We start from the raw sequence: 20,506 nt of genomic DNA, 5'->3' as shown, positions 1-20,506 counted from the left end.
AATACAATATGTGATGTAGCTCCTTTGTGAGTTGGCAAGCTGAGGTGGAGGTTTTTTTTAAACGTAATTGAGAGTTAATATTCCCATTGAAAACTGTAGAATGCAACTAAAATAACACCTTCATCTACACTATTAAAAAGGAATGTTTTTAAAGTGGGCACATGCAAGTGTGTACATTTATGCACATACACTAAACACTTGTTAATTTATGATAAACTGTATTTCAACTTTGGATTCACACTTCCCTTATCAATTGTAATTTAAAAAAAAAGATGAAGTATTTCTCTGTTATAAAGACTGTTAACATTTTATTTTGTTTTATAATCCTGTTCCATAAAAAGGGGCCTAGTCTTGTGCTGAGAAGGGGCCGCTCAACATAAATATGCCACGTTTGCTGTAATCTTGGTCTAAGTACTTAAATCCAGCCTGATAACCCTTTATGGAGATAAGTAAACGGGTCTAATGGGTAAAGTAACTTTTTTTAAGTCAACTATCAAAAAGAGGAACATGTTAAATTCCAAGCTGTTCTTTCTCTTATGCACTATCAATTATTTTTAACTATGTGCACTTGTGTACTTGCAATGCATACGTTTGAGCCCATGTGCAACTGAAATTGAATATCTCCAACTAAAATACAGGACACTAAAATTAAGAAAAGTGCCCCTTCAAAGCTCACAATTCTTGATTACGATCATTCACATTCACATGCATGAATTTAGAACAACATGGAAGCCATAAACCAACTTTATTGGCCTGAGTGGAGAACAAGAGACCCCCTGGCTCCCTCTGCTCAAGTTCCAGTGTTGGCATGTTGGAATGAGGTCATTTCAAGTAAAACAGGGCCATGTGAACCTCAGAGAAAGAGAACAGAGGGGGTTGGTCATTGATCCTCACTTTTACCATGTCAGTTGCACCACATGAGCATCCATACTTTAGTCTTTGACTTATGACTCGAATCATTTACATCTGCAGTATGTCTGCAAATGTCTCTGTCTGTGCATGAGAAGGAGCCAATGTATTTTGTTTTTTGTCCAGAAAAAAGAACATATAAAAGTCAGATGTCCCTAAAAGAGCAATTATCTTGGATGCAGTCTGTCATGCCTGGCAGTAGCTAATCAGGTTTGGATCAAGAACCCAATTGCCATCCTATTAAGAATGTGGGATAGTAAAGCTCCTCTCCAATTTGAATTAGTTAACTATTGAGCTCCAAAGGTTGAGTAATTGATATAGTTTGCCAACACATGAAACATAGTTACTTTAAAAGAAGCCACATGGGACAAGCAATGGCCACTTTAATGACACATCAGATATAAAACAGTTTCCGTCACTGGTTTAAGTCATTTACAGGTTTAGGCACAGTGCACAAGAGGGTCTAGTAAAGTGAGGGTTTACAGGATGTTGTACTTTTGGATTGAAACCTCCATGTAGAAATGTGCTGTGGCTCTGATCTCATGATTTTATAAGAATCCATTTTGGTCCAACTAATTTTCCTATTACCACGAAGAATATACGGCAATCTGTTTGTGAAATGTGGATTATATAAGTGTGATCAATATCAAAGAAGTCTATAATTGTAACCATGTTATTCTGTAGAAGGGCCATGTTAGTATTTATAATGGCTCCCACACTGAAGCCTCACAGATAATTTTCTGTGTCTTGGAAGACATCTAAAAATCAGATGCAGTGACATCAACCATAAAGTCCGACTTTTCCTAATCTCAACCTCACCACAACAACATGAAAACAAATAAACTGAGGCATATTTTCTCATGCGGGTTAAGAATACTTCATTATACACTCATGTGAGCCCAAAACCGCTGAACCGAACACTGGAGTTAACTCCACAGACCATCTGTGCTGTCGGGTTTTTGTGTGGTCACGCCTGCTGGGTGGCCTGCCGTGGAAGCACTTTAGATACTGAATCAGCAGCAATCATCACCCAGCCTGATGATCATCAGCCTGAGACTGTGCTGTACTCCATCCCATCACCGCACACCACTTTCAAGCTTCATCGCCCAGTACAGCCAATGAAACCACACAGTGTGGACCCAGCCAGCCGTCCAGCCAAGTCTGGCTTTACTTGTGGGGAAAGATGCTGACCACAGAGAAGATGGTATCTGACTGCCTGCTCAGGCCGTTGCAGCTGCACTGTGGTCCATGTGGAAAGTAGTAGAATATATTTAAATTGTCCATATTTCCTCACTTATCACTAGTGCTATCATGTTATATCTATATGAAGCCATTCAAACAGGTCTGATGTTTCCTGTTTGGAAAAACAACCCAGCCAATCAGAGCTTTGTAGGAGGGAATGAGAATGAGGATCATCCTGTAACAGAGCTGGAAGATGGCGACAAGATCAATGATGCCATAGAGGTTGCCGCAAGCCAACATAAAGAAACAGCAGCTCATATTTCTTTGATAGACATGACAAATGTTAAGCTAATTGCATCTAGCAACTGCTATGGCTAACCACTGCTGTGTTGAAAGTGAAAAATGAAAACCGCTAACATGAACACAATGTCAGACTAAATAATGACATGAAAGTTAAATGGCAATTCAGTCAGATTATCAGGTTAACGAAGAATTGAAAAAAAACATAAGCAACTTCTCTTTCCAGAAACAGTGTTCCAGTCTAAATAATCCACAGACCTCACTGTCAACAATTTTTAGAAGTAGTTCAAATGAAAACTGTTTACAGTGAAACCAGCGTATTACCTGAAGTAAGCAAGAAACTGTATTCTGGAAAGACATGATGCTGTTGAATTAGTTTAAAGGTAAAATTTCAATTCTTTAAGCTCCACATGCAGAAATCTCAGAGACAGATATTTCAAAACCTGGTCAGATAACATAAAAAGTATCTACATGACAAGATACTACAAGAGGTAAGTGAGAACATTTGTTTGTTTTTTTATTTGAGTGGAGGTACACAACATAATTTTCCTGAACTACTGTCCTAAACCACTGAACACACTGCAGTTAATCCTGCAAACATAAAAGTTGCTATGAGTATGTTCAGGCAGACGGAGCAGGTCTGGTATTTTCCTTTGCAGCAGATGTGAATACACAAACACATGCCTGACTTGAAACGGTCATCTGAAACATTCGAGAGCTGAGTCAATGGAAAAATTCTACATAGCTGGCTTCTTTGCACAACATGCAGACATTTTCAGTATCTCCAAAAACACAAATACTAAAGCATAAACAAGAAAAAAACACAACGGTGTGTGCTGGTTTGGGGCCAACGCAATCACATCCACAGCAACAAACACACCACGGCCAGGTCTGACAGTTGATCGGAGTGTGAGCAGCGTTGTGACTCACAACAGAACAAAGAAAAATACACATTTTTCATTCCAGCTTTGTGCTGGGTTTCAAGGAGAGGAAGCACTGAGGTTGATGTTGGCCCTCTTTGGAGCCAAAAGACTTCAAATAAATGTAACTCTGATGCTGAACCCAGGCGCACAGCCAGTAATGGGCCTGGCCGGCAGTAGCACACCCAGCCAAATTTGATCAAAATACATTTTGTAACAATTAATATAAAAAATATATATATAAGGAAATAAATAAATATAAACTTGATTTTTTCTTGTTGACTTGACGTGTGTTGAATTTGTTGTCTGATTAAAATGAACTGTTGAAATAAGTTGTAGGAGGTCTCTGGGATGTTATTAGTTGCTCTTCTTCTGACACGCAGACCTTCCTGAGCTGCCTTCAGTCAGCTCGCTGGCTTTCAGCTTTTCATGCGATGTAACATTAACACTACAACAATGGCTAAACAAAGTTGAGTCCACCCAACTCATCAGCCTACAACAAAGTAGCCCGGCCGCTGCAAGTATTTAATAAACTAAATAATTTTTTGGGAGGGGGTGTAAAGTAGTCAACATCCCCACACGCCCAACTGAAATCATGTTCTCGCAGCTATGGGCTCAGCCACCGATTTATGTGCCATTTATGAAACACGTTCACAGCCAAATCTGTATGTATTTCCCAGCAGAGCCAAGAACGGAACATCGAGGTGCTTCTCATCACACTGGTACGGTCCATTTTTTTTTGACAGAACAGAGTGTAAGGATGCAGTTTTCTGTAAAATGTGCAGATTTGGTTTTTCATGAGCTGACAGACTGCCATTGTTGACTGAAGCAACAACGGCTATGGGCTATAATGAATGCAAGAGGGATATGTTACATGTGCGATTTCCGTTTACGTTAACACCTTCTCTGCTGGTTTATGTTTAGTTGCCACTTAATAATAAAATTAATAATAAAAATAAGTAGATAAATAAAATAGTTAATTAACAGTCCTGTGCTCTGTAGAGCCAATGAGCTCTCAGTCTTGCTGGTGCAAATAAACTGTATTTTTATACTGTATAGGCTATAAAAGACGCTTTTGTCTATACTGTTGTGTACAGCCTGATGCTCAATTTTTTGTTTTCTTTTGATAAGTCAGTTTTTCTGGAAAAAGATGGCCCACCCACTTTTGTATTGGCCCACCTAAAATATAATTTCTGCCTACACCACAGGCTGTGCCATATGCAGAACTTCTTCATCCAGCCTGTCTGAGACTGTTGACAGAAAATGGAGTCAGACACTTCCAATACTTGTGTGTGTTATTCTTGTGGCTGAGCCAAAACCTGCTGTGAAAGGAGAGCTTAGCAAACATCCATTATGCGAGAGAAGACACCATACCAGATGTCAGTTTGTTGTAGGCGTGTTGTTACCATTGGCCAATGTATCTCTTGGGGACACTTAGCACAGAGTGGTGTGAAGATGTTTGGTGAGGTGGTTGGGCCAGTTTCAGTCAAAACAACCACAGCTATATATAAAAGCACATACTGACAGGAGCTTCACTGCAACTCCAAAACTGTCCTCTTCCATAACTGAGACCCATTTTCAGCTGCTTATTGAGTTAGTGGCAGCTCCTCCTCTCATGTCTGCAATCGTTGATACAGTGTGTGTTTAATAAGTGCCTGCTAGGTGGAAGTTAACGCAGCTGAAACACATTTTGATCTCCGAGCTTGATAACAAATGGAGCCTCCAGTAGTTTAGGAAGGAACAACAGTCGCTTTATAATCACATGTTCCTCATATCGTCCAATCATAGATTACCATTCTATAACACTACTGTAGGTGGACCATATGAAAAGTTTATGTTCTTTCTACTGTATCAGAAACAGATTTATTTGCCACCTCTCGTATTTACATTTATGTCAATTTTGAATGTTGCTCTCAATTGTCTCAGGCTCGGCCAGGAAGGTGCAGGGAGGTTCATGAGCTCAGGCACAGAATATTAATGGTATGATTATTGTATATTTATGGTATAACTGAGGTATGTTTGAAGTTAGGCAACTAAAACACTTGGATAAGATTAGGGAAATATTGTTGTTAGGATGTAAAAAAAAACAAAAAAAAAAAACATTTCAAATTTCTTTTGTAACAAGACGTAAACTTCTATCTCCTGCATCATGTAGGCTGCATCAACGTGAGATGTTCTTCACGCTAATCTAACACCGTGACCTCCACGCTCTTATGGCACTCACATGTATTCAAACACTAGAGATACCACAAGAGGCCATTCATTGTGAATTGCATTTTCAAAAAAACATGCAAGCGCAGGCCACCACTACTCAAAAGGCAGGGAAGATGAGAAAGGTTCAACTTCATGCAAAAGTCCTCTGAGCCCAACATGGCAACAACCAATATTATTTTAATTCCCTTGTGAAAGTGAAGCACATTCTTGTTTTCCATTAAAGTACTTAAAACAAAAGAGAGGAAAAGCTGAGTGTCATGGTCAATGGCATCTACATTTCCTATGATGACTTTAATAAGCTACTGGGGTTTTAATAAGCTTAAATACACATGCTCAAGTATAGTTGCAACATGAGAGAATGGCTGCCCATTCACAGCTGAGTAAGCAAATTACATGCTCAACACAAACATGCCTGTAAGCTTCTGACTTGTGGGAGACAAGAATCTGTGTGAGTGTCCCGCTACTGTCCGCCTTGGCACATAAGAGGGCTCACAACCACCTGTTTAGCTTAATTCTTGTCACTGTCTGCATTTGAGTCGTTATCAGCTATATTAAATGAAGGGTTAAACACGGAAGGAGTAGAGGGGCCAGTTCAATCGACCTGCCGATGACCTAAACCTGTCCCCCAACTAACGCTCCCGCAAGAAAGCCTCATGGCATGCTTTACGCTGTCCCCCGCCAGGATGCAGTGATTTGTGCCTTGTCTGGGATTCATTCCTGCCTGCCTGTCATTGGTCAATCCAGGATTGACCCACTGTTCTTCTGACCAGTCACAGACTCCGCTCCTGTAGACTTCGCAGGTCTGGGATCAACAACAAATCAACCAGGCGGTGTTCTGTGTAGTTTTATCTGTCTTTGTCTCTCTTCTTGTTACCGTGTTGTTAACTGCTTTCTACTTCTCTGTAATCCTTTAATGTTTTCTCCCTCTCTCCTCCTCCTCCTCCTCTTCCAACTCACTCCACTCTTTATTGAAAACACAAGTAATCTTTCATTAGGACAACAGAACACGAACTGCATGCATGCACGCCCTGGAGGAGGTTGTAAGTAACGGGCAAGCATTCTGAAAACATTCTTTTCTGGTAATAAAGTCCCCGTAAATTAAAACCACTTGCTGTTTTGCTCCCAAAAATAAGTCGGGCAAGGAATGTGGTTCCTCAGCTGAAAATAAAACTGTTGACAAACGTTCCCCCCATGAATCGGAAAAAAATAAAAGCAAATTGATAAAACCAAAAGCAACCAGTGAGCACTGAAGATAGAGTAAGCAGATACAAAATAGAAAGATACAACTTTTTTGTAAAATCATCTCCACTTGAGGTTGTATTTCCCTCTTTTTCCATCCCCCTCTTCCTTCTCTCCTTGGCACATTGCTGACACAGCACAGCCCAGGCATGGACCCTCAAGGCCCACAATGCCTACTCCTTCTCCACCTCTCCCTCTCCCTCTGAGTGTATAGGTTTGTACTGAATAAACTTCCAGTATGGACACAGGAAGCGGCTCAGCAACTTCTCAGGTTTGGATATAATCTCAGCGGGATAATAGACCTCTTGTGGAAAGCAGATGTCAAAATGAGTCAAGGACCCAATTTCTCTCCACACTGAGGACACATGAGGAGCAGAGCAACATATTTCCCTGCCTATACGTAATTATGTGTAGTAGTTCCACAGAGTTTGGAGCAACGTGTCTTTTGTCACGAGTTGACACATTGTGTAATTTTCCCATTTAGTTTGGAATCAAGGAAATTCAAACTCTCCTCCTCTTGGAAAGCAAGTTGAACCGATACACGGACCTTCACATTCAGATGTTAGGTGGTAAGAGGTGTTCACATGTGTAAATTGATCCTGATGACACACAGTGTGGACTCTTTCTGCCCTCACACTTCCTGAAATATGACTGCTGAGTGCTTGGATGACACACATACTCTAAAACACCTCTTAAACCAGAGGGACCGCTGTGACCATTTCAACCCAAAGGGTTGTAACTTGATCTCTGTTCTGGGACAGAAGCAGGAGAAAAATCACACTGAAGTTATGGTTATTCACATGTATGCTGTCAAAGAGGGGGAAAAAAATTAGCTGCAAGTAGTAAAATGGTATCCAAGCATTTGTGCCGCAAAATAAAGAAAAGGTATTTGTAATAACAGACATCTGGTGTTACGTGTGTATGAGGAATGCCAAGAGATGGATACAGAGTAAACTAAAAAAACTGGGTTTGTTTTATTGCCATAACGTTTCAGAAGTTACAGAACTTCTCATTTTACCTTCAGGGTAATGTGCCTAAATGTAAACATGCTGCTGCAGTGAGCTCTACAGGCCTATTATCATCTGTAATTTAGGCAGTATTACCACTTATGTAGGGACCAATTTCCTGAACACTCGGGCACACACAAGAGGGTTATAGGGCATCAGAAATTGGATTGGCTGTTGCCTGCCATGTTTTAAACAATCAACTTGACTTTATATATCCTAAGAAAACCTGAGTTAAACTCATTTTTCTGCCCTATTGGACAAAATTCCTGAGTCACTATAACATAATGGATTTACTGTATGTATCAGATATCACCAGATTTCAATTAGAATTTTGCTACTTTTACACTATACACATACTGTACATTAAAAAATTTGGCTGATTTTCTTAAATGATTCTGTACAAAAATAGTGTAACCACTCAGATATTGTATTTTCACCAATATAGTAGCACTTTATTGGCATATGATCAAAATATTAAGTAGAAGGTTAATGTTTGTTCGAACTGCAGATGCTAAAAAAACCTGAGTGCTGCGCAGGCAAAAACCTTGGACTAAAGCAGGTTTTACATAATTTGCTAAAATCTTTCTTTTTGTAAATGACTGTGGCCAGTATCAGGAGATTCATCTGGAGGAATGTGTTAATGTAACATTTGTGCTTCACACAGCTGGAGAGTACTATGATCTGGCCTGGGTGAGATTATGAACCTGGCTGCTGTGCTACCATTCCAGATACTTGATACATTCGGGGAACTAGAAGAAAAGGAAACGAGCAGGCCCATTTTAAGTCTGATTTTTTTTGGTTTTAGACCAAGTTATTTATTGCAGTTTTGTACTGAGGGGAACAAAAGTACACTAGGATACTGATACGGTTGCAAAATCAGTGCACTGCTCAGGAACACCCAGGATGCTGTGGTTTCCCTTTCCACTGTACCCCACTGCTGTTACAACAGAGAGATAAAAATGAAACAACACAACTGCCAAAAATAAGCTGGTTTCTGGGAAACAAGGTGTGTCCTCCTTTTGACCTCAGGAATGCTTGTAGGTGGAATATAGCCAAAGAAAACACTGTATGTTAAGAAAATATTATTTATGCATTTATATGGATAACTGACATCACTGATGTGTTATATGGGATACGCACTAATGAAGGTGACACTTGAAGTTCACTGCCAGAAGTCAAAAAGTCACATGGTACTTACCAAACCTCTTATACCCAAAGGACTGCACCTCCTCCTCATCAGCAAAGTCGTCTGGAGGGAAAACACAGAAATAAATTAATAAATAGTGAATTTATGATATAATGTGCCATGAAACTGGAGGGATGGAGACACAACTTATCATATTATGTAAACTGATGAGTTTCTAAATCATTTAAATGATATTACTCCTACTTAAAGTATGTATAATTTTATAAAAATGTCTATTTCTCAAAGTTTATTTGGCCAAAATGATACAGGACTTTATTTCTGTATCACAACTCACTGGTGCCTTTCACTGTGCCGCGCTTATTATTAGACAAAGAAGTACGCCATGTTTCACTCAGGTTGGCTCTGCTCTTTTCCAGTAAACTCTTTCACTTTGTGGGATTACTCCTATCTTCCATGCCAGGCCCTGAGTGTACTCTCCTTGCAAGCAGCTCTTATGCCTGTGGGAAACTACTTCTGTGACTTCAAAGCTTTTTATACTGTGTCATCGTCCTTGGCTGGTGACAATAAAGAAAGACCACATGTCCCAAAAGACCTCCAGAAAAAAACCCTCATCTGTTATTTTAAAGGTAGTGAGGCGTGGTGATATAAAAGATGATGACTGCTGGAAAGTTGTGTTTTGGTAGTGTACCTGTCTCTTCCTGGGCTAAATATGCAGTCTGGGAACATTCAGGAGTTATTGCTGCTGTGGTTTAAAAACTTGAGAAATTGCAGAGACTCCTGAACAGACGCACGAAGGAGAGCAGAGTTAAGAAATGACAGAAATAATCTAAACAGTTGTAAAAAAGGAAAATCTGAAACCACATCTCACTTGAGGAATTTGACTTTCCCAATATTCACAATACCCTGTTTCCTGTTTATGTCCAAGCAACATGATTGTGTCCCATTACAACGGTAATGTTCCCGTTAATATGTTTGGCTTTTCCAGAACCATTCGGGGAAATGGAGCTCATCACATTTTACCCAAAGGGCTGAAAACTGAGTGGATTTGAAAATAGATATACGGGTCAAACTTTGTGTAAAATGGATTACGGGATGTCTTTTGCCATATGGGACCATGATACTTAAGAAGGATTGCTAAACATAAACATAACACAGATAAAGATCGCAGTGAACGCTGATTTGGTCATTTGCAGGTCAAAAGATGTTATGCATCTTACTTTAAGGATAGTTTCACAATTTTTAAAGTCTGTTTTATAACAATAGTCAGGTGCCCATATAAACACTGAAATAGTTTTTTCTTGCTGTAATCATTCCTCTTGTTCATACTGACCTTTAGAAGATCCCTTACAAATGTGCTTACAGTGTAAGTGATGGAGGCAACACCCACAGTCGTCATTTTGAGCAAAAATATATTTTAAAGTTAATCTGAAGTTTATATGAGGCTTTAGCAATTTGAGTTTATCAAATAAAGTGGATATCTGCCACATTTACAGCCTTTTTTAGTTAATAAAAAGTCCCTCTTTGTGTTTCATCAGACTGTTTTCCTGTTAAGCTGCAGTGGAAGGATCATAACAAAAAGAGAGAATTGGCACTAAAAACACAGTAACTTTGACAGATATTGACTTGAATTGATTGATCTGGATGGCTGAAGCCTTATATTAACTTCAGATAAACTTTTAAATACATCTATGCATGGAAGGAGGGCTGTGGATTTTGTCCCTCATCATTTACACGGAAAGTGCATTATGAATGGCCAGTATGAACAGGAAGAAAAACATGTGTCAGTGTTCATTTGGGCTCCTGACAATTTCTTTTAGGACAGACTTGAAAAATTGTGAACCTATCCTTTAAAGCTGGGCCAAGTTTGGTTTAAAAGTGAATGTTTTTAGATGTCTGGGTTACACATAATTGGTGTTTCAACAGCACTGATTTTTTTTTCAACCTATTGCCAGGATCTGCTTCACGCTGAAATGTTGTTGAAACAATGGTTATATTGTATGCACACTAAGACAAGTATGAGAACGTTCACTTTCATTTAATCAACCTAAACACTCAAATGTGTTTTGACCTACAAATAACACAAAAAGTGTAACAGCTGAGCAGTGAAAGCCATGATCTTCAATTTTGTTGATTTTCAATTTTTCAGATAAACTGATGGATTAGGTGCTCCTTTGAGGACTGAGAAAATGTCGACTTCTTATGCTAAATAAACCATTTAAAACATCATTGGATTATCTGAAACGTTCATTGACACGAAACAAAAACAGGTCTGTTTTAGTGTTTGTTGTGACTCCTCTGCATCTGCACATCCCTTATGAGAGTTAATGGACAACATAAAGGTGGACTGAAGATGTATTCATCCTGTTTACACTGCTGCAGAATGAGACTGTCTGAATATTACACCAACTGCTCTTAGGTCCATGAGAGGTCATTACAGTGTCTACAGGAAGTGGCCTACATGCCAGTCATCACAGATTTCCCCAGATCATGCCCACAATCCAGAGCTTTGAGTAAGTATGTTCAGACAGACCACAAGGTGGCATGAGTCATGTAGTGTTTGTTTTATGTAATAAGGAACCAGCTTGCTCGTGTATTTTTGTAGATGAGAATAACATGCACCGTGTTAATATAGCAACATACAGAAAATCAAACCAAGTTAATATGAATCTGTATTTATAATCATGAGCTGTCAAACACTGACGCATGCGCTATCAGGTCCCTGTTTTAATTAGTGTGCTGAAAAGTCATTAGGAGTCCGTGTGGTGGTTACACCACAATAAAGCTGTTCATGCAGTTAAGTCTGACTCAGTGTTTCCTTCAGGACTCCAAATTCTTTGAGCCAGCACAATTTTATAACCTGACATGTACAAGTGCTGAAGCGCACACACAAAAACTGAAAAGAAATCAGTTTAAAAAGCCAGAATAACTCAATATTTTATTACTAACACACTAGTAAGTAAAAACTTGCTCTTTGGGTGAATAAGCATGTCCTTCGGGTCTGTTGTGAATAATTCTCTTTAGTGTGGGTTCAGTGTTTGATGTGCAGCAGCGGCCAGATGCAAAACAATCCCAAACAGAGTCCCGTAATTGAAACCAGATGTGAGACGCGAGTTGTAGCCCACGCATTCCTCGCGTCCCAGACAGAGAAAGAGCGCAGAAAAGTGACAAAGACGATCAAGGAGAATGTTAAATGAGCAGAAAATAGATCTAATTGTCATCAATACTGCGTACTGAAAGTATTTTCTGGTTTTCTGCTTAATTGTGCCTGTGAGTGAGCCTACCTTTCATTGTGGTGCACAGGAGTCTACCGTTGTGAAGCTGTTGTTTGAAGTCACATCCACAGCATCGCTATGGTATTTGCCCAAAAGCTCCACTTGAGCGAATTTATTAGCGAGTATCCCAATATCCGCTGTTATATAAAAATAAAAATAATAGAAATTCAAAGCTCCATCCGTAATTCTTAACGCCGGGGACGACCTCCTTCAGCGCAGGTAACTTGAAGAGTTGCACCCCAGATGCTGCAGCAGAAAAAGAGGAATGAACTTTGCAGCAAGTAAGCAATGCAAGAAACTCAAGAGCAGGAGGGGGTGTGGGAGGGTAGGGGGGGAGAAAACACAATCTTCTTGTTTGTGTGGTAGTTTGGGAAGATGCTGAGGTGAGGGTGTATCCTAGTTCAGCTCAGCACTCTGGTGGTACCCGCAGAAGTAACCGGAGAAACTCCAAGAGTGCAGGAATCCAAACGTGAGAGGAAGTGGTGCGCCCGTAGGGCTGCCTGGAGAAACCGCGAAACCACGTGCTCCCACATCTGTGCGCACCGTCTGCACCCCTGTTTGCGCTCTCTGTGTGCGTGTGTGTGTGTGTGTGTGTGTGTGTGTGTGTGTGTGTGTGTGTGTGTGTGTGTGTGTGTGTGTGTGAGAGAGAGAGAGAGAGAGAGAGAGAGAGAGAGAGAGTGTGTGTTTGATATAATACTGCGCATAATTACCCTGAATAAGCACCAGTAATAACACTATTTTGAACTTTACGGTACAGGATGTTACAGGTTTAACTAACAGATAGATTTTGTATCACAGTTTGTGTGTGTTGTCACTTGACCTTTTATGACAAAACTTTCACATTACAATGAGATACTTTTCACTTAAATCAAAGCCATTGTCTTATCAATGTGGGACTAAGTCCTCAATTTGACTGTTGAAGGCAGCCCATGAAAACATGCTGTGTCAGTCTATGGACTACTACTACATACTAGACTAGGTTATGTTGTCCAGCAGTTTTTATGGTGCTGAGTTGCCAATAAAATCGTTATTTTATTATCACATTATCTGCTGAGATCGGCTATATTGGCATGTACAATTTACCAATACATTCCCTGGTTTATTCATCTACGTGAGTGGTTTACCAGTCTGTTCCCTGTTTTATTTGCACAGATTCCCACAGGAAGGTGTTGGGTTTTACTTTGACCAGGATTGGCAGGGTTTGATGGGTTGGGAGTGATTGCAGAAAAATGTACATTAATGTTTACTGAAATTTTATTGTCTTGGTAACATTTTCTTGATGAAGTATGCGGTTCTTTAATTTTAAAACGTGTCAGGTCAAAAGTGAAATCAAAGATATACAAGTATCTAACAGTAAAGTTGTAATGATTAATACATGCATGTACAAATCCTACAGCATAGTCTTGCAGTATTTCATCTGAAAAGTGGAGAGAATCTTGAGCCTACAGAGTATTTCAAACCTGCATTCATTTTTTGGCCACTTGGGGGCAGCAACAAGCTGTAAACGTAAAATATTGATAATTTGCAGCTTTAAATAATACAAATATAATACAAAATAGCCATCAGATTAATTTGTAATCCTTTTCTATTGGAAGTTCCAGTTCTCAAACACATGTTGTGTGTTCCTTATTTTAGAAATGTCTGCTACACTATCACCTTTTAGACTTTTTTTTTTTTTAATGAGCAACAACTGTACGTACTTTCAACCAATCCTGACTCATTTCTTCAAACAAAACTCAACACAGACCCACTTCACCTCAGTTCTCTGTAAAGCAGTTTATCCTCTACACCTGTTTATCTCTTCAGTCCAGGACTTAACGCTTTGGTCAGTAGCCCAACTTCACATAAGACCACATCACATCACTTCAAGGAGTGTATGAAGCTCTCTAAAGACTGAAAAATGTCATTAGAGATCATCAGATTCACAAAAAACAAAATTCCCCCTGCATCATGTCTTAAATTTCAGCCTGTGCACAGTGTTAAAGGTGATTTACATTTATTCCTCTATGAATTATTGCATGCATGTAGTCTCACACTACCAAGAGAGTTTTTTATTGTCAACTGTTTTACGTTTAGGTCAGCCACAGGAGAACATAGGAGGAACTTTTCTCCCTGCAGTGTTATGGGAACCAGGTGTTGAAGGTGTCAGCGAGGCTGTGGAGCGGTCTAGAGCACTGGCTGTTTCTGATTATTATCCAGAGAGGACCCTATTTTCTGGGTCACAGCATGCAAAGAGGGCACATTTTTGAGGGAGCCGGGGCACCGGACACAGGAACCCTTTCACCCCCAAGTCCCTCACATTCCAGCAGGAGTGGAGATGCTAAACAGCTTCCTACTGTGAGGAATGTTTCCTTTACTAAAAATACTGTATCTGCATTCACATCTGGTTATAGATGTAAGAGTAGCTGCTGGTAATTGATACATGACAGACTGAAGTTACTCATCACTTTATACATAATATAACAGTTTGTGTGTAGTCTTGGTTGCTTGTATATTTATAGTCATTAGCTATTTGTTAAAGGAGGCTCTGCAGAAGTTCTTATGAGATCAGCACAAGGCTCCATTCCAGCAAAACAGTCTCTTCTGATCACGTCATCACTTATTATCTGGTGAATCACTACAAAATAAAGCATAATAATCCCTTCACCAATCAAATAACAAACAATATGATGTGAAGTACAGCTTACAGCTTACTGTGATGACACTGCTTCTGTGTGAGGATGTGTGTGTGTGTTGCATTAAGGCTTTGTGATCATTTAAGAACTATTGTCAGTACATGCACTAGGACAGAAGCTTATATAAAGCATATATTCATTTAACATGCTACAATATTTATGTACTTTATGATCATTCCCAAAACACTACACTGCTGTTTAATCAACAGTTTGCACTTGATTCTTTTTCCAAAACCTTTGAGTCTTCCATGGGAACGTTTGACATTTGAAAATTACATATTAATATTAATAGAAACCTACAAGAAAACTCTTCTCTGCTCCATAATATGATGAATAATTTGACTGATCTTGACCACATATAACTTTAACACATTGTCCTTATATGTAAACAGTTTGGTTGATATGACTAAGCAACCTCTTATGCAAAACAAGCCTCTCAGCGTGTTGAATGCCGGATTAACGGGCATCAACATCAAGCAAAGACTGTAATAGGATAAAGCTCGAGTGGAAAGAGCACAAATAGACCTGGTCAGGTCAAAGTAACTTCACGACTACTGTCCACACAGAGCACTTTGTTTTTCCTGTCAGCAGAGAACCACCTTCAGTCTTTCATTGGTAAGTCTAACTTTGTTGTGATGGTTCCTTTGAGGTATTTTTTTTTATTTGATCTGTCTTGCTTTTGTGTTTATTTTAATATTTCCTTATATCATGATGTATTTTTACAATAGAGTGTTTTGGTGAATATTTGTCCCTCAAGAATAAAAGTAAATAAATATAAATCTTATAATATGATCTACCCATTATGCTTGCTTGTGTCTTACAGTTGTGTTTTGCATTTAAATTATGATGACAGTCATTAAAACATACCAGTTTCAGTAATTTGTACCTCTTTTAACTTATTTTTGACTCATAGCTAAATGTGTATGTGTAGATAATACAGCTTCTGTTGTCATCTTAATGAAAAACAACAGCTTGAGATGTTGTCAGTATGATATAATAGAGCTGATTGTATCAGCAATTTAAACCCATAATGAAATAAGGCAAATAAGTACATCCCCATGTACTGTAAATCCCTGCTGGTTACCAACTTGTGTAACTAGTGTGTGAACTAGGGTAGAGCCTCCAATGGAGCGAGGAGGGTGAATTTAGTTTGATTACTGGTACCAAATTAGCAAGAAAACACAATATGATTTCAGAAGTGTCTGTTTTTCTGGATATATTTTTGTGACTTGATTGAGCACAGCAGATGGCCAAGACGTAAACAGAGTTTTAAAGCTGAGTTTGGCCCTATGATGAATCTTATTAGTTGTCTCACCCCCTACTGTTGACCTCGGTATGGCTTAAAGTAAAAACCAAGGGTAAAGGTGTCGTCAGTCTGCTTAATGAATAAAAAGGTACAAGTGTCAACATGAGAAGGAAGTAGATTGGTTTAACAGTATTTGTGGAATTGAAATGATGCAATTTGAACAGACAGTCTGGATGATAAAAACACAAACATGTTATGTAATATATTGATGTCAGTGCTTTGCAGGACTGAAACTTTGTCACACATTTGTCACAAAAAGTGTCCTGCCACAGAAACCAGTTTTTAAATTGTGCTATATTGTTGTTTTGTTGTGTTTATGAGTAGAGAATAACAGGGATCACTGCACATACTGTATGTGTCTATGTCGTCTAATCAGTTAAAAAGTACAGTTATTATCTGAGATTATCTAACATCCATGTGTGAGGGACTGCATGTGTTTTTGTTTAGGTCCAGACAAGATGCGTAGCACCACCAAGTGGCAGACCTACTTATGACCCTATACAGTGTGGTTGATGTTGAGTCATGCTCAAACTCAAATCCTATTAGCTTTCTGGATCAGACTAGATGGCATCTGTTGTTTTAGTGTCTTTATTTGTGTACATGTACATGTACATGTACATGTACATGCGTACACAGTTATATTGTATTGGTGTTTCTGTGCGTACAGGAGGTGAATGTGTTCATCTAACAGTATGCAAATGTAATTCTGAACCACTCACAACCATCTATCATGTAATTTCAGGAGTTTCGCCCCACAAGTTTGTTACTGAGCTCAAAAATGAAGATCCTGCTCGGTTTGGCAGTTCTGGTGGTGACTTTGGGTGTCCTCAATTCTACCCCTGAGGACCAACCCATCTCAGAGGATACCTTAAAACGTGAGTTTGCAGAGCTGAACCTCCTCCAAAACAATCTATATCAACACTTGGGAAGCATCTAACTCAGTTACTCCCATACTTCCATAAACTCCCATAAAGCTGTTTCTTCACAATGAGTGTCACATAATAGCTTAGTTTACAGATACGTTATTAGTGTTGATCTTTGTAATTCATGAGTTTTTGTTGGAAGTGTGTTGAATATTTTTGAGTTTCCTGCTTTGACTGTTGTTCTTAAGTTGTAAACTGAGTGTTTATATGAACATCTCACCCAAGTTTTCGTTTTCTTCTTTGCTCTCTCTCTCAGAGTTGTCTCTGGATGGCGAGAAACTGGTGGATGAGGAGGTGAGGAGAGCTCTGTATGGGGTGAAACAGATGAAGGAGGTGATGTGGAGGAATGAGCAGAAGCATGAACACCTCATGAAGTCCCTCCAACACAGCAGTGAAAAGAAAAAAGTGAGTTAAACATGAATTTTTCTTAAGAAAGAAATGAAGAGACAGGATGCATATATATGAAATGTGTCCCTCGCTGCCACCAGGGGGCAGCCCAGCTGGCTAAGGATGTGACTGATAAGCTGGAGGAGGCAGAGGAGCAGTGTAAAGACTCCCTGCAGTCTGAGTGGGAGGAATGCAGACCCTGTCTGGAGGATGCATGTAAAACCTTCTACACCTCCACCTGCCGCAGGGGATTTGCCACTTTCCGTGCCAAGGTATGAAAACTTCAAACTCTAGTAACAACATTGCCAAAAATAACAGAGCAGTGTGGTTGTCAGCTGAAACTTTACTTTTCTTGGAATCAAATTCCTTGCCTTGGCTGGTGCTCTGAGGTTTTCATTCAAGCCAAAAACTAAATCAACATATTTTATTAGGAAACATGGTAATCCCTAAAACCACCTGTATACATATGTTATATGAATAAACATGACTGCACTAATCTCGATATAAAACCCCCGAAAGTGCCTGAACAACTTTTTTTTTGTTTTTTGCAATCATGTACTTGCTCTCAAACAACAGAAGATGATTACTTACATTGTTTTAAACACTGTAGGTGGAGAACTTCTTCCGCAGAGTGTCCACACGCTTTGGCCCCCGTGAGCCTCGTATGGACACAGGAGACATCCTGGTGAACCAGGACCCCGACAACACTGACACAGAGGTCGTCCGCATTGAGGACTCCTTCAACCGCCTGATCAGCAAGGTGGGCATGCTGGTGAACCGCAGCGTCGCCCTGGTCTCCAGGATGAACGACAGGCTCGACAAGGTGCTCCAGAGGGCCTTCCTGAACGATACCGATGACTTGACTGAAGAAACCACCTCAGATCCCTACTACCCGGCCCGCGACTCAGGCTTCCTGCAGGGTGTGGGCTTGGAGGAGGTGCTGGACTCCTTCTTTGACTTTGGCAAGAGCGTGGTGGATGAGTTTGGAGCTGTGGTGACCCAGGTCTTTGATGACCTCCATGAGGCAGTGGAGGAGGAGAAGAAGAAAGGTTAGAGATTTCTTTCTCTACTTATGTAAGAATCAGTATCAACAGCTGCCAGGATTGGTTAGAAAATCTGCAGATTCTTTGGCCTCAGTGGCACATAGTGGAGAACAGCTGGTTTAGAGCAACTGCAATCTTAAAAACAGTTACAAGATACTGCATCAAGATATGGTTTGAATGTTGTAACTCATATTTGACAAGTATTTCAGTTCTTAATGAATAATTAGATGTAAAAATAAATATCTAACGACAACAAAAACACTCATTTATTTGTTTGACATCTTTCTGTTTGGTGCAGGGAGAAGTTTCCCCCGTTTCCTGCAGAACAGGAAGCTGTGCAGAGACCTTCGCAAACAGTCCTCAGAGTGCTGGCAGCTACAGAACCAGTGCGAGGCCTGTCAGGGAGCCCTGCTCACAGGTGAAGCACCGCCACCCTCACAGCATGTGTTTTTACTTCAGCTGATATCTTTACATATCTCACCTGACCCTTCCGCTCCCCTTCTCCAGAGTGCCCCAGTGTACGTGAGCTGCATGTGGAGCTGGACGAGGTTTCCCAGCTGCTGGATGTCTCCAAAGAGCAGTATGATGAGATCTTGTCTATTGTCCAGCGCCACACTGATGAAACAGTCAACTGGCTCAGCAACATGGCTGATGAGTTCAGCTGGGTGGCTCAGGCTGTGAACAACAGCAGTGCCCCTGAAAATATCTTCCGTATCACCATGGTGAGCAGGAGCAGGGGTGAAATAAATGAAAGAAGGTGCAAAGCATCAGTGATAAGACATCAGGAAGAAATCATTTACATGAGATAGATTATTCATGTTGAGATAAGAAGAAATGTTAGAGGCATCACACTTAAATATTAGATATCTATTGATTAATATAAATAACTAAATCAATGAACACAACTTGAGAATTGTTGTATTCTTAAATCCAGCCTTTTCAAAAGATAGTGTCAGGTGTGTGAAAATCAACTGTCCCATTTCATAAAAGGATTGCCCACACATTGACAAAAAGGTAGAAGAGGCTCTTAAGGTGCAAAAAGAATATTTCTAATGTGCAAAAGGTGACACTGGGGAAAAAAACTAGGAGCAATGACCAATCAGAGGAAGAGAGATAAAAGGCAAAAGGTGTTTCATATGAGTTAATCAGCTACCTGATGTGATCACACAACCTGCATAGAAACCTGAATTTAAGCAGAGACGATGCATGTGTGTGTATGCAAATATGAGTCCTGAAATTGTTTGTACTGCTGGGGGAAAAGTGGGGAATCATCCACATAATGGTTAGTAAAAACACGACTTTTTCCACTCTCCAGGTGGCGCCAAAGAGCCATAAAGAGAATGTATCTGTGACTGAAACTAAGGTGCAGGTAAACATCCTCAACTCCCCTGCACTTATCCTCTCGGTTCCTGGAGAGCTGGAGCTGGAGGACCCAGCCTTCATCCAGTATGTGGCCCAGGAGGCTCTGGACAAATACAAGGAGATGGCCAGGTGAGAACTTTCATCAGTGACAGGTGTCATCCATCATCTCTTTCCTATCTCTTCTGTCCTTTTAGATTTTCTAGTAAGTAAAAAAAAGGAGTAATATTTGCCTGCAGCTGTCTGAACTGCCTATGATGTTTTTTTCTAATATTTACTTACATAAATGCATTCTCTTTTTCTTGACAGGTATGAGGAGGATGAGTAAAACTATACTTTTTCTTTTTCTGAGCTTCTACAAACACTTTCTTTGTGAACAGAACTAGATTGTGTTCCTGTGTAGCAGCAGAATGTATACTGTTGACTTGTTTTGAAATGTAAATGCACTATAAATTTAACAATGTCAATTATTGCCATTTATTTAATGTATAAATCAAGAACTTTACCTTTTGTCAAATGGTGTAAATAAATAAAAACAGATAAAATACCAGAAAGTGTGACTCATTTAAAAATGGGGAAAAAGTAATAAGCAGGTGTGTTTCAACCCACTTCTTGGTGGCCCA

General features: G+C 39.8%; 2 protein-coding genes across 3 annotated transcripts in view; one reads left to right on the top strand and one right to left on the bottom strand.

Moving 5' to 3' along the window:
• colec12 (collectin sub-family member 12) overlaps positions 1-17,498 on the bottom strand; it is a 36,902-nt gene extending 19,404 nt beyond the window's left edge. The window contains exons 1-2 of one of the 2 annotated variants that reach the window (XM_044367719.1): positions 17,315-17,498; positions 8,970-9,020 (exon numbers count right to left, since the gene is read on the bottom strand). In XM_044367719.1, the coding sequence (XP_044223654.1) occupies positions 8,970-9,020; positions 17,315-17,465 (202 nt within the window). In that variant the 5' untranslated portion in view covers positions 17,466-17,498. Of the gene's footprint in view, positions 1-8,969; positions 9,021-12,199; positions 12,689-17,314 lie in introns of those variants that run through there. The other variant, XM_044367720.1, reaches the window with a different exon arrangement.
• Positions 17,464-20,211, top strand: clul1 (clusterin-like 1 (retinal)). The gene is made up of 7 exons (XM_044367538.1): positions 17,464-17,499; positions 17,583-17,753; positions 18,092-18,530; positions 18,823-18,942; positions 19,032-19,246; positions 19,840-20,015; positions 20,193-20,211. Exons 1-7 carry the CDS (start codon positions 17,464-17,466, stop codon positions 20,209-20,211), a joined length of 1,176 nt encoding a protein of 391 aa, XP_044223473.1.
• The last annotated feature ends 295 nt before the right edge of the window (positions 20,212-20,506 follow it).

The sequence above is a fragment of the Thunnus albacares genome, chromosome 12 (assembly GCF_914725855.1).
Source record: "Thunnus albacares chromosome 12, fThuAlb1.1, whole genome shotgun sequence".
Taxonomy (NCBI): Eukaryota; Metazoa; Chordata; class Actinopteri; order Scombriformes; family Scombridae; genus Thunnus; species Thunnus albacares.
This window is presented reverse-complemented; position numbering and strand designations above follow the sequence as displayed.

Excerpts from the sequence above, each read along its gene's own strand:
- clul1 (XM_044367538.1), top strand. The coding sequence starts at position 17,464 with ATGAAGTCCCTCCAACACAGCAGTGAAAAGAAAAAA. Across the intron at positions 17,500-17,582 it reads ACAGCAGTGAAAAGAAAAAA|GGGGCAGCCCAGCTGGCTAA; the intron begins GTGAGTTAAACA and ends CGCTGCCACCAG. Across the intron at positions 17,754-18,091 it reads TTGCCACTTTCCGTGCCAAG|GTGGAGAACTTCTTCCGCAG; the intron begins GTATGAAAACTT and ends TAAACACTGTAG.